The 14,521-nt window shown below is 41.9% G+C and overlaps 1 protein-coding gene across 1 annotated transcript in view; it reads right to left on the reverse strand.

Annotated features, from left to right (window-relative positions):
- MTUS2 (microtubule associated scaffold protein 2) overlaps positions 1 to 14,521 on the reverse strand; it is a 251,169-nt gene that overhangs the window by 140,316 nt on the left and 96,332 nt on the right. Inside the window, exons 3-4 of the mRNA XM_042014068.1 lie at positions 7,893 to 10,486; positions 1,684 to 1,924 (exon numbers count right to left, since the gene is read on the reverse strand). Coding sequence (XP_041870002.1) covers positions 1,684 to 1,924; positions 7,893 to 10,184 — 2,533 coding nt within the window. The 5' untranslated portion in view covers positions 10,185 to 10,486. The remainder of the gene's footprint in view (positions 1 to 1,683; positions 1,925 to 7,892; positions 10,487 to 14,521) is intronic.

The raw sequence follows: 14,521 nt of genomic DNA on the forward strand, positions 1-14,521 counted from the left end.
TGTCTGCTAGCATCAGTGATGCAGGATAATGTGGGTAATGGATGGGTGATGGATGAATAAGAATGGAGGCAATGTTCATTTCTGAGGATCAGAAAAGACCGTTTATTGGGTAATAGGTCCTGTTTGCATTTTCTCTCGTATCTATCTCCCAAACTGGTTCCTGTTACACAAGGGCTTACCCTACTCATATCCTGAACTCACAGGCTCTTGCAGTTTATTTAACTGCATTTATTTATTTAACTGGAAATCATGATCCAATTACTCTCTGTACCTGTACTCCCATGCTCAGTGCTGACTGAACTCAAGTCACAGGGCTGAAATGGTATTTACTACCCAGGCTGCAATCTTGGGGTGTCTCAGAAGCCACATACAGCTTGGTCAGCTTCTACTAATGGCATCAGCACAGATAAACTCCAGATGCAGGGTCAGATAGCAAAGGATACTGGCAAGAGGCACTGTGTTACAGAGAAGCTTGATTTTCTGATAAACTCCAAATCCCGTCAACCTGTATTACTGACTGAGACTGTCCTCTCATGGTAAAGTCAAGATGCACTCGTGCATTTCCATTCAAAATTTTTCTAAATTTCTCCTGCTTCTTAGTACAGATAAATGGATGCTGGGGAGAGACAGTAATAGTTTTCAAATACCTGCAAAGAGGAAAACACCCCACAACCACTCCAGATGAAAGAGGAAACAAATTGTAACAAAGGGCATTAGGCAAAAGGCTAGGGAACACTTTTAACCAGAAAAAAGGTAATGCATTGGAGCAGTCCTGCTTTCAGAGGCTCCAAGATCTCATACTGAAGATTTTTATAAAGAGTTTTTCATGAACAGGTTAAATAAGCATACACCAGAAGGAATCCCATCCTGGGGCAAGAGGAGGCATCATATGACCTTAAGTCATTCATTAACTTTAGCTCTTATGACTATTTTTAAAAATCTCTGCAGACTTCTAGTCTGTTAAATAGCTGCTACATTTCACTCTGGCAATGACTGATTTTCAGTTTTCTCTGAACTTGCCGGTTTAAATGTGCATTGTTAAAACCTCCATGCTTTTCCAGGCTACCGAGGAGTGTCCTGTAGAAGTAATTATTGTCTCTTTCTTGTGGCACCATACACTTCTCCTTCCAGCTCTTCTTGTGCTTTTCCATCCCCTGTAATTCTGCCCAGGGTCATGCTGAGGTGGGCAATAGCTGGAAGAAAGAGGTATTAGAAGTGTTGTCTCCAAAGAGGTGTATACCAGGCCTTTAGAGAATCAAGATCTCTGTTGGCACATTTGAGCACTGCCCAGGTTTTCAGAGCACAACATGGTGGGGAATGTCAAATCCAGACTGAAGGGCGGGGTCTTCGTGATGGAAGAAAATGTCCCATTATCTTCCCAGAACAAAACCAAAGAATTTTCAGGCATTTACAAGGCGGAGGAAGATAAAAAGGTGAAAAATGAGAATTATTGTTGAAAACTATTCTCTTTCTTTGGCAATGACCTGCTAAACAACCTTTGCACAAGTCCCAGACTCCCTAGTCAGCCTTGCTGCAGGATAAAAAGGCACACCTCAAAGAGTGCTGTTGGAGCTTTGTGGTATCAGGTCAAAATGTTGCTCATTTTGTGACTTTTCTGTCTCAAAAAAAGGTATCTTATTGGTGACTACAGTAAAGGGAAAGGAAAGAAAGTTCATACTTTACCTGAAGCATCAGGATGGTAGAGGCTGGGAGCACTTGTTATTTCTCCTTGCTGATGGAGACAACTACCTGAGGCCCTTTGACTCGCAATGAGAATCCTGCTCTTGGCAGACGGTAACCTGGACACTGCACCCAGTCCTAACTGTGGCTTCAGTATCATGGCAGATCGATAAAAGCTTGGTGGGACCTCATAGTGAGTGTATGGTGGAGGGCAAAATTCATCTTTCTCAGGCCTGTCCGCAACCTACGGAAAAATCATCAACACAGACATTACACAATAAATCAATAAACCCAGACAATAATGGAGCTCCAAATTATGTATAAAGGCTAAATTTCCCTCCTTGTGAATATGGTCTTCAGAGCACTGCAAACGTTCAGAAAGTTATGGTCTTACTGTATGAATCGCTCTTCAAGAACATGTATATTACACTCTCAATATGCAACTACACCCAAATAAAAAACTGATGCCTTCCCCATCAGAAAACAGACAAAGGGAAGACCTTCAATTAGTGAAAATGAAGGTACTGTTAAGTCACGAAAGGTTATATTATTTACAGAGGTAGATACACCAAGAGAGTGTGTAAGTGGAATTTTTATTACAAGTTATTTAAAATATTCTTACCAGGACACAATTCCGGGAGAAGGTGGTTTTAACTTAGATAGCTAAAAATAAAGCTGGAGGTGTTTTAAGTACATTTTATCAGAGAAGTTGTACTGCCAAATAATTTCTGTGAGAAAAAAAACAACCCCAAGTATGTTCTCACTGCAAAATGTTCACTGCAATCTGTGCCCCTCTAGTTCCTGGAAAGAGACCTGGTTGTGGAGGTGAGCACACTTCTCTAACTTATGTTTTCAGAGGCCTGCTGAATATTCCAAATCAGAGCTATAAAATCCATCTGGCCACGTGAATTGGAGAAAAAACCTATCAGATTTGCAAATGTAAAACATTTACTATTTGTCACAAATAGATGTTGCTTTGTGAAAATCAGTGACAAATCTCTCAGTATTTTAACGGGTGTTTACTGTAAGGACAGCAGAATAAGTCCCAAGCTGGAAGTGTTTCCAGCAAACTGGCTCACAGCGCTGAACTTGCAGCTGAGGAATGACCTGGTTCCGTGATTCAGCCCTTGCATCTTTGTACACTCAAGCTGGGCTCTGACTCCCACTTTTCTGTGCTGCTTCGTGACTCAGGACAAGAGTGCAGAGTTTTCATCTCTCACGTTTGCAAAGAACTGTTTGCTCTTCTGAGTAGAGTCCAACTTCTTCACCATTTTCTTATAAAATGCAGTATCATCACAATGTAGAAAGGACCTATGAATATTTTTTCAGTCACCCCATTTAGGCCATGGGAAAAGGAAAAAAAGCATAGGAAATAGAAAATCTGAACTAAATTTGTTTAAAAGTTAATCAAAAAGTGCCACAGGCTACCTAGGAAGAAATGTAACTGCCAATTAATTAACTCTGCTGTAAGTTATGATGCATATAATATGCCAAATCAATGTCTATTTAGCAATTATAAGCATTAGAATATGCACTTCAACATTGGCTATAAAAGCTTTGATCCTAGCTCCTTCAAGAGCTTAATCCTAATTTAGCAAATCTTTAATATGCTAAGAGACAAGATTGGCCTTAAACTATGAAATATAGAATCTTTGAGGCCTTTGCACAGGAACTAGTGCAACAAACACAGAGCTTTATAATTTTGCCCTATATTTTTTCCTCTGCAGTCCTATTTCCTGCCATTATATCTTTATGTTTCCTTTTTTATTATACTCCTATGACCTATTTTTACAAGTTAGGATACAGTTTTTTTCTGTATATGTGACTCTCTACGCTTGGACTGCAGACGTCCAGCTTCTTACTTTCAACTGCTAGATCTGAGATTGTTTTTTCGGATAAGCCTCAGTTATCTTCTCTTACCCTGATAAATTTATTTCTATCAGATTGCACTATGCATACTATTATTTTGTATTTAAATGAAACACCAATGCCACATATTTCAGTACAAGGAAAAGAGAAAATCTTTAAATATAGAAAATATGCATTTTTTATAAACTGGCTTTGTTTATTCAGATCTTGTTTCACCCAATCTTTTTTCTTTATTGACAGTATTCTAGGACTAACAGAGAAGGGCAACAAACATGGACACAAAAGCAATCAATCACAAGCATAAAACATCTTCTCAAGCTGAGAGAAGTGAGAAGGACTTAGAATAGAATCTTTTAGATTTGAAAAGACCCTTAAGAAAATCAAGTCCAACTGAATTTATCCAAATATCTCTCAAGAATTAGACACTATTTTTTGAAGATCCCAGCTTTAGGGGACATAAACTTGCTATGAAGATATACTATTTTTTCCTTTCTATTTCCTTGTGAATTCATGAAGTGTGAAATTCAACTGGTCTCAATAGAATTGTATAAAATTATTGCCATTTTAAAGCTCTTCAGAAAGATATGGATTAATATGATCCCTGTTAGTACCCTGTACTAGATTTTTGTATGGACTATTAGGGAAATGATCTGTTGCAGCCTGTCCACTAAGAAGGTCAGCCCAGAGTTTTTTTCTGTGGGGCTGTCTGCTCATTCCCCACACACCCATTAATGAATTTGTTAGAATGAGCTAGAAAGTCTGCAACAAATACCTTGAGCTTACAGGAATTTCCACAGGCTGGGTATTCCCATGCAGAGCTGGCAGCATGGCCAGCAGGTACAGATGCCCAACACTTTCCTTCATGTTACTTTGTTTATAACATCATCAAACATCAATGCCTCGAGGAAGAATTTGCTTGTCAAGTGTCTACTTCAGGCAACTCTTTGGGAAAGAGTTGGCAACATCAGTTCAGGCAATTCAAATAACAGGATTTGGGGGGGAATTTTTGGTTTGACTATATATAAAACAATTCCCCTACTCCTTTTAACCTCAGCAGGCTTTTTGTTTCAACAGACTTTAGTCCATCCTCTCTGGAGCACAAAGATGTCTGAGCTGGGGGACAGACCCAAAGAGGTGGTTGAATGGGGCAGGCAGAGTCTTGGTGGGGCAGACAGGAGAGCTGGTTATCAGCACACCTCCTTACAGAGTCTCACCAGATCAGGGCTCTTGGCAACAGCCATAAAATAGTGAAAAAGTGGCCAGTGACCACTCTCTGACAGGACACAGACTGTACCTGTACAAGTAAACTCTCACTCTGCAGACCAGGTTGATCCACGCTGGTCCTTGGGAGCAGCCTCTGGGTGAGCACGCTCTGGCAGAGCTCGACCCTGAGCTGGGGAGTGTGCTCCCAGTCCAGCAGTACAGACAACCTTACCTGAGCCATGTCATTCCACTGTTCAGTTCTCTAGGACAGCTACAGTCTTTGGGTTCCACAATTTGCCCTGTAAGTTCCCACTGAGGCAACTGGGAGCACAAAGTGCCCACAAACACCCACTGGTGCTGACTAGAAGAGGGTGAGGTCCACAATGAGATGGGGAGCCCACGTTGTGATGAAGGATGTGGACAGCAGTGACCTGCACTGGACAAGGACTGGTTTTCTTAAGCATTTTGAATTTCACCTTGAGAGGTTTTCTTTTCTTTATTTTTTTTTTCTTTTTTTGGTGAAGATGGGCATGAAAGATCTGTCTACACACTCTGCCAATGTTCTAAAGAAAAGCACTGGGGGAGCTGCCAATTCCACAGGCAAGGCTGCCCATTCAGCCTTAGCTCAATTCCGCTATGGACCCAGCCCCTCAGCACAGCAGAACTGCCTTCGTGCTGCAGTTGGGATTTTTGTCTGAGCTGCCCTAAGTGGGCTTTTGCACAGGCAGCTCAAGGAGCCCAGCAGGCTTCTCACTGCCCAGAGGCAGCCCTCGAGTCTTTCTCATCGAGTTCTCCAGGCCTTTTCTTGGAGTCTCCTGTCCGAGACAGCACCTTCCTATTTCTTCTAACTCCTGGCACCCAGAGGGATATTTAATTGTTCCTACCACTTGGCTGAACGATGCTTAGAGATGACAGGTTAGACTCTTAACAACTATTAACACTATCACAGCTATATAAGGAGCTACAAAATGCTAATCAAAGCTGTCCAAAGACCATACTGGATGTGTGAAATGGGTCAGTCTGGGACTTTTTTCTCCAACCAAGACAGTAGCCATCATACCAGCGTGTCCTTGTCTCCAAAACCTCTGTGTCTTCAACACTCTCCCTTCAGCACACTGATTTTGATCTATCTCAATGCATCCTAATTGATTTCTTTCAGATTACACACCACTCATCTGCTATGAACCCATAATGTGCACAGCTGCTGTTCTAAGCATCTGTTCACCTCCATGGATTGATCCTTTTCCTTTCTCTTGATCCATAAGCAGACAAATCAGGCCCCTTTTTATTCCTCCAGCTGGCAGGACAGCCAGGTTATTTCTTTTAGGGTGGCAGTCCAAGAAAGAATATTCCACTTTCTGCTATCAGCTCCTGACTCCTGGGCTAATGCAAACTCACAATGCAAACTGCAGTTCGACTTTTTCTTCTCAGCTTCTTCTCCAGTCAATCCAGCTTCTCTGAAGAAGCAGCTTGCTTGCATTCAGGTTTTGCCTCACTGAAATACCCATCAAAAGTCATATTTCTTGGAGGAACAGGGGAAGATGCTTTGGATCCTCTCCAGCCCATAGCTGTCCTACTTCTAACCCTAGTCTAGAGAAAACCATGCTGTAGACTTGCCACAACCTGAGTCCTTCTCGTGCTAAAAACAATCCTCAGCAGAGCACAGAAATCTGTCCTTTGTTCACAGATGTGTCTGCTGATCCTGCCTGATTATCTGAACCCCAACTGTCATAGACACCTGTGGTCTTCAGAGGGTCATGCCACCCTGTAAACAGCCAAACAGCCAGCGCACAGTCTGGGTCATTTTGGCTTTCCTTTCCATTGCCATGCATTAAACAGTAATGTCCTAGTAGTTTCCCCTCACAAGGCAATTGTGAAAATATACTAATGATGGCTGGCATAGACAAACTTTCAAAGACTTTAGTAATTCATTCTCTGGACATAAAATATAAGAGACAGAGCTGGAAACTGGAGTTAGAAGGAAAAGAACAGCAGGCACTGTTCTTTCTGTGTTTGTGATGAGAAATAACTATAATCCTTGCTCACTTCAGTAGGTGTTTGGTTAATATGCCCTAAGGGTCAATCTACACTGACACACAGTATCTTAATTTGGGTATTTGCCAAATTTTGACTGTCACTAACACTGTCACTAAATTTGTTGTTCTAATGCTGTTCCTTGGATCAATACTGTATGTAGAATGAGGAAGGCAATAAAATAATACCACAAGACAGAGGGCAAAAAAAAAATCCTTTTTTTTAAAGACTCATTCAAATAAAAACATTTGTGTTATCTTCAGTGTTTATATGAAAAGCTTGGTTGTTGAACTACCACAGGTCCCAAGCAGTGGATGCAAGAGCACATGACAGATACGCATGTAGCTTGCTCTTCCCTGTCCTTTCTCCACCTACCAAGCAAGCTCATGTTCCTCCACTGTGCTGACCTACCAGCAGGGATTTCAGGAAACCAAGGCTCCTGCCCAGCTTAGCAAGGCAGAAACATGATATATTCAGAGCCAGAGGCGTCCAGAGGGATTTCCATCACATTTTGGCTGCTCAGGATGGCTTTCCGGGGGAAAGAAGAAATCTTATTTGAGGTGCAAGTCAGTGTAAGAAACAGCATTAAAATTAGTCAAAAGTAAATCTTCTTTTGTGTGATATGTATAATCCAAAAAGAACTCTGATAGTCCCTGGGTTTCAATGCAGCTAAACAGAATGGAATTAGTTTAGATCTCTAGTGCTCTGTTTACAAAAACCTGCCAACTTTCCCATTAGGAAGGAAAAGTCCATGTGGGCAAATTACAATCATTTACCAAGGCTATTCTTTGGGAAGCAAAAAAAAAAATTCATTTATTCAATTCAGTATGTCTTTTTCTTTCTAAACATTCCTATTTGTAATACTAGCAGGTGACCAATTTTCTGGAAAATACTGGAAGAACACAGTGACAACTTCCAGTCACAGCTAAGATATCACAACAGGGTCAATGCCAGAAACAGTTAGGTAAGTTTATTTCTAATGATCAGACACTGTTCTAGGATTTATTTCTTATTTGAGGTTTGAGAACTAACTTCTGGCAGCAACAAATAAGCAAATGATCACTACCTGGCACACAAAAGCAGCTGTCTAAGCTGCAGAAACTTACCTCCTGCAGAAACTTCTCGCTCATCGGACTGAAGTGATGACCTGGCGGCCTAATTCCTGACACTACTAGTCCCGAACCAAAGAGCCTTGGCTTCTGGAGGTCGGGTTTAAATTTGTCATATAGGATGCTGGCGGGCTTTGCCTCCCCTCCGTTGGATGCCTTCTGTTCCGCGGAGATGGGGATGCTGCACGCGGGGCCGTCGAAGGGCAGCCCTGCCGGCGCGAACAAAGGGTCGAGCTGCTCTAGCGAGCGAGGGTTTCTCCTAATGTATGTGATGATTTTAGGTCTCACAGGTTTGGGCCGGGGTATGGCAGGTTTCATCTCAATGCCTTCTTCCAGCTTTTCACTGCCGTCACTGTCCACACTGGCCTTATCTGTGAGGGAGCCCTTGGGGTGGACCAGGATAGGTTTTGGGATGGCGCTGCTGCAACCAGTCTTGATAGGCACTTTAGGGGATATGTTTAACAACTGTGTGCTGTCAGTGGGAGGTAGGACTGAGGAGGGCGACAGTTTGTCATCATGAAGTGCATAAAGGTCCTTTGAATTACTGTTTGATAGTGTGGGCTGACCATTAACATCCAGCGTTGCCACCGGGCGCATAGGAGTTGGGACACATAAAAAGACATCAGCCTTTGCTGGAATGTTACAGATCTCTGGTGCTTCCTCTGGAGGATGCTTCTGTACATTAGCTGTTTCTTTATTTGAAACTGAAACACTTGAGGTTTCCACATCACTGTTGGGACTGTCAGGTTGTTGATTTGACATTGTCTCTGCACTGCGCGCTCTGTGATGATCTGAGGGATCAGAAGCAGGCACAACAGCAGCCTCAGTGCTTTCTTTGACTAGCATCAGTTTATTCTCATTAACTTTCAAGGGTTTGCTGTCAGGTGGATTAATATTAGGTATAGGAGATATTTGTTCACCAACTGTTTCAGTGCAACCTGTGTCAACTTCATGCAAATTTTTGTTTTTCCTAGGTGTCACTTTGATGCTGGATTTACCACTGCAGGCGAGTGGAAATATTGTTTCCATTTCTTCATCAGTAAAATATTCCTCACCAGCCTGGCTGGTTGCCCTGTTGTCACTGTCACTGCTTCCTCTCCCTTCCCTGCTGATAGTGATGTTACCACTTCGCAATTTATCATCAGGATGAGTTACCACCTGGCTTGGCAATGGGTCCTCTACTTTATTACAGGTGTCTTGAAAATGAGATACTTGAAATTTTGACGTGTCAGACCCAGAGCTTTTCTGTTCCTGCACTGCTGCATTTTCAGCTCTTGGACACCCCAGGAACTCTACCAGCATAATTCTCTCTATTTTTTGTGGACACGTATTTTTATATTGTAGAGATGGTGCAGTCCTAGGTTCCAGTTTTTTACTTTTATCACCCTGACCTAGTTGTGCTTCTGATTTACTAGCAATCTCATTGAGTTTAACAGCTGAATTTTGAGAATGAGAAGCTTGGAGTGTGCTTTCAATGCTAACATTTGGTACATTTTCTGGTTTACTTGTTTTCTTGTTTCCTGAGGTAGATGGTTTGGAATAAAATACAGTATTTTCCTCTGAGGTATTGTCGAGTGGACGAAACACCATCCCAAGAAAATGTTCCGTGGATGTTTTTTGTGATTTCTCTGTACTTCCTACCAAGTGGTGAGACCTGTCGATGGAGTCCAATGATGCAGAGAGCAGACGTTTACACGACACGCGGCCAACGCAGTCTTTTGCAAATGTTTCAGGCTGAGGAGAGAATTTACTTGGTCTTCCCAAAGAAAGCCTTTTTATTCTCTCCACCTCCACAGTCCTGGACATCTTTCCCTTAGAAAAGTTCTGGGTGAAGTCAACATCACCTTTGGAGACAACCTCTAGGTTGGCGTCATTTGTGCTACTTTTTAAATTGGACAGGCTTTGTCCTCGGCTAATCCTGATGTGCCTTGATATATCCTTAGCTTCGCTGGTCCTACAATCTTTCCCCATTTCCCTGCTTGTGGTGGAGGGCAGCTTACTTTCCTGTACACTGGTGTGACAGGTCCGAGAGTCTTTGAAGGTCGGAAGTTTATTCTGCTCTGTAGGCAGATGAGTAACTTTCTCTGTTCCTCCAGAGTATATATTCCCACTCTCATCTGTCAAATCATGTTTCGTAACATCCCCGTCAGTGGTTCTAACTTTTGTTACAATTTGGTTGGCATTGGTATCCCCAACATTCACTATGCTATCATTATTGTTTCTTATTTCACTGTGGTTGTCCTGAAGCTGGGAATAACATGACTTGTTTGGAATTAGTGGAGCACTCATTTTGAAGCTTCAGGTGACTGCTTTTTTTTTTGGCAGTTCTAATTAATGAGAAGGTGTTTTTCCCTATCAAGTTAACTTTTATGCATGCTTCAGCTATATATTTAAATTAGAACTGATCAATAGAAAATTCATCATCAGAAGGCTTGAAGTCTCTTCTCAGAGTCACATTTTTCTGCTGCTCAGTTGTTTTTCTGCAGCTTCTGGACCTAGGAAGTCTTTATGATGTGCTGTAGAGAGGTTCAACAAAAGCAAAATAGTTCTGCCAAGATCCCTCTGAATGCGAGCCAGTTAATCCAGCCAACCTATGGGGAAAAAAAACCCAAACACAAATAAAACAAAAAACAGAAACAGACAACATTACACTCATGTCAGGAATCATGCTAACTAAATCAAAGCCAAGATCAACAGCACTCCCAGGTATAACCCCAGGACAGAGTGTTTTCAAACACTTTAAATGCTGTTTCAACAGCACTCCCAGGTATAACCCCAGGACAGAGTGTTTTCAAACACTTTAAATGCTGTTTCAATCACAGCTTTGCTCCCAGCAAAGATTCTTAGTGTAGCACAGATCTCTGACTTGAGAAGTTACACTGCAAAAACTGTCCTGGTTAGAAGAGTGGGTGCTACTCTTTTTAAGACACATAGGTTTACAACTGAAAATAGCCAAAAATAGCCAGGTGAGGGGGGGATCCAGTCTTGAGGGTCTAAACATCTGTGTATTTCTTCAACAATTTTTACACCAAGAGTGGCTACTGAAGCATTTAAAGCATCACTGTACAGATTAGCCATAAATAATAAAATTCCAGGTCCATAGAAGTTGTTTATGGGTTTCTCTCCTTGCCTTGTAGAAATCACTGCCATTCTTGCGCTGACACCCCATACCCTTTGACATTTCTTAGCCAGATCTATAGATTCCAAGAAAGCAAAAGCTATAGCTGGAGGCCTTGCAAAGAAAAAACCTGTTTTTTCTGAGACAGATGAATGTGTGTATTTTTAAATATAAAAGATTATACACCAGTCCCAATACAGTGCATCTCCTTTTGGCTCCGTCACACGTGTGGCTTTGGGAGCCCAGATTTTGTCCTCTATCACCTCCAACAAGATGAAGGTGAGATTTCTGTCTATTCCATGCCTAAATTCACTGTCCAAGGTATTTCTTGTACCCTGTGTGTTCCTCCCCTTCATCATAAAGAAATGTGGACACTGGAAATTGGAACATGCTCCACAGTTCCCAGAAGGAGGAATTCAAAGCACTTGTGGTACTCGCAGCTGTGCTGGGTTTCTAGCTGGGGGCTCACAGGGGCGCTAACTAGGAGTGCTTATTAAGTCCAGTGCTCTGTCTACAGTATCTGGGTGCAAGTCTGGGTGTTCACTGAAAGCATCTTCACACACAGAGTATACACAGGCTCTGCTGGTGTGCTTCAGAGACCAGACCAAGCACTTTGGTGTAATGTTGCTAGTACAAATTTATTAACATGAGGGTCAGGAAAGACCTGTCCCCTCTCAAACACAGGGCCCTGCTCAACCTCAGTATGCTGCCAGTTGAGACTCACCCCTTAGAGCTGCTAATGCTGGCCAGAGACACGGAATTTAAGACAAGGAACAATAACACACTGTACAGGCAGAGATTAATCTCAGGCAGTTAACATTGCTCCTTGTGCTTCCTCCAGAGCCAGTGAGAAGGGACAGGCACTCTGGAAAGGTGGTTTGTGCTAACACCTTCCGTGATGGACTCTGTGCACTCAACATTCCAATTTCATCCCTTCTTGTGACATCCACTCTCAGATTAGGGAGAACCCACTACATTCTTACAATTAACATCCATACAATTACCCAAAGATATTTTCTTTTTTTGCAGAATATTGCCTGCTTAACTTTGTAATGTGTTCTACAGCTGCCATTACAATGCCTACACAGATTAATGATTCTGTGATTGTAAATAATACAAGGCTCTGTTCTGCTACAGAACATACTGATAGCACAGAACTCCTACTAAATTAATATAAAAATATAATCAACCATCTATGTCAATGAATATCTTATTAATCCACTTTTCCTGTTAAGGAATACAAACTTTGGAGCTTGGTTCAGTCAACGTGTTGAACATTTACATATTGTGATAGGCCCATTTGGAAGTAAGATACACGGTTTTGTGTTACATTTGGGACCTTAGATTTGATCATTCTTCTGTAAATAGCTGCTATTTAAGAACCTTTGGCTTGGATTTTCTGCAGGATAGTTTATTTTAAATGGCACTGTCCAGGCTCCACTTCACTATGCTCTTTGGAGTCAGGGAGATGAAAAGACTCAGCTGTGTCTGGGTTCTGCTGGCTCTTCCTCTATTTTTCATTACTCACCTCTCTTGACTGATGTTGGCTGACATGCACACATCTGAAGTCACTCCCTGCTGTGCAGAAATGCTCTGAGAGGGATATGAACCTCCTAACTCTTCAGATGCCCTCCTCAGCACAGGAGAAGCGAGTTAGAGGAGACTCAAGCCCAACAAAGACAACACTACATCACTTAGCAGAATATCACTGGGGACTCTGGACAAGAAACATGTCTGCAATCTTAAAGACTGGACTTGGTATAGGTAAGGATTTATATGGATAAAATTTTCTTGATACCATATAATGTAAAAATATCCCTTCTGAATCACTGAGAGTAGAAAATGAAGTCATAGTTCTCCATGTCACAGCATCTTGGCAGGATGCAATAACTTTATTTGTGGGAAAAAAAAAAAAAAAGCCTTTACAAAGTGGTGTGAACATGCTAGACAGTAGAACAAAATTATATCCACCAGACTATGGTTAGCTATGAATCCCACAGGGAGAAGAAAAGTTCAAGGAGCCAGAAACAGAATTAAATACTTCTGTTTGACTCCAGCAGTATCAGTTTCCTTCTAAGATGTCTATCTCTTACGAGACTCTATTTTAAACCTGAGCCCATTTAATGATGATCTAGGAAAGAAGCCTACAAGAGTTTCTTCCCATCTGATATTGCAGTTCCTCCACTACATTCCAAGTTACATTTGGCCAGCAGGTCTCACCCTAACCTCTGGAGACATCAGAAAGAAGGAGAAGCTGAGCTGGATGATTTTTGCCCCAGGACCTGCAGCAGGGACTGCATCAGCAGAGCTCAATTTTATAAAATAAAACTAGCTGGAAAAAGAAAGCAGCAGCCTGCTTCTGAATAGTAACAGCAGTGCTTTTTTTGGTTAAACAAGCAGTGTAGAAATCTTGTTATCCTCAACAGACATCAAAAAAAGAAAAATGGTGAAGAATTCCACACTATTGGTTGTTCTATTTTCAATTTGCCACAAAAATAGAACAGCAATAATTATGAGATATGCAAAGGAATTATCAAAACACATGGACAAATAAAAATGGAAATAAATAAAACCTGAAATATGTTGAGTATTTTGCTTCTTCTATAAACATTTCCTAATGCAGGTTGTTACAGCTGCTTACCCATCCCAGTACTGAAAGTCTAAAACCAGAATATTTACAGCCAGATCCACTAAAAACATCTGGCTGTTCTGGAAACACTGTGCATGGCTTAGGCTGATTGCTCTTTCAGCACAGTGTGTATGAGAAGCACCTGAACACTTCATTAACCATCTGCCACTGAACTGATGCCTCTTGTTACTATCATTTAAAAAACCCAAAACAAAACAAACCAATGAGTTTGTAAATTGCTGGGGCAGAGCCAGGAGCTTGCCAAAGGTCAGCCATGGGCCAGCATCCCCCATCAGCCACCCCCTGCTGCAAGGTAAATGCTCTCAACCCAACAGGTTGTGTTGCCCAAGAAATAGGATTACACAGGCAGGTTTTTCACCTGGAGAAAAAAGGCAGACTCCTGTTGTCTGATCAGTGCAGCGATGCAGGAAGAAGGGTGAAAGCAGATGAGGGATATATTTGTATGAGGTGGGAAACAGATGCTCTTTTTACAGTTACTACAGAAAACTGGCATGAACAGACACCTCCTGATAGGCACAGTCGTCCCAAGAAATGCCACTGGGGAGAACTGGCAAAGCAGGCAGAGCCTCACTGAGGCCTTTTCTGGGAGACAAGATACCACCGCATCCAATGCCAGGGCTGCACGCTGCCAAGAGCTGAGCCCACAGAAGAAACAAATACAGTGCTGGATGGAAAGGAGGTGGGAATATCTCCTCGGGAAGCCCAAATCTTCATGAAGAACTATTTCTAATGGTGACAGAAGCTGACAGCTGATACTAGGATATTAAAAAAAAAAAAAGCCAATAAACCTTTTGGAGTGGATAACGTACAATTGGAATTAATTAAAAGTGGTGGAAAAGTGCTCACCCAGGCATGTGA

Source organism: Corvus kubaryi, unplaced genomic scaffold (assembly GCF_017639235.1).
Source record: "Corvus kubaryi isolate FWS band 111438036 unplaced genomic scaffold, C.kubaryi_AGA036_p1.0 split1-65, whole genome shotgun sequence".
NCBI lineage: Eukaryota > Metazoa > Chordata > Aves > Passeriformes > Corvidae > Corvus > Corvus kubaryi.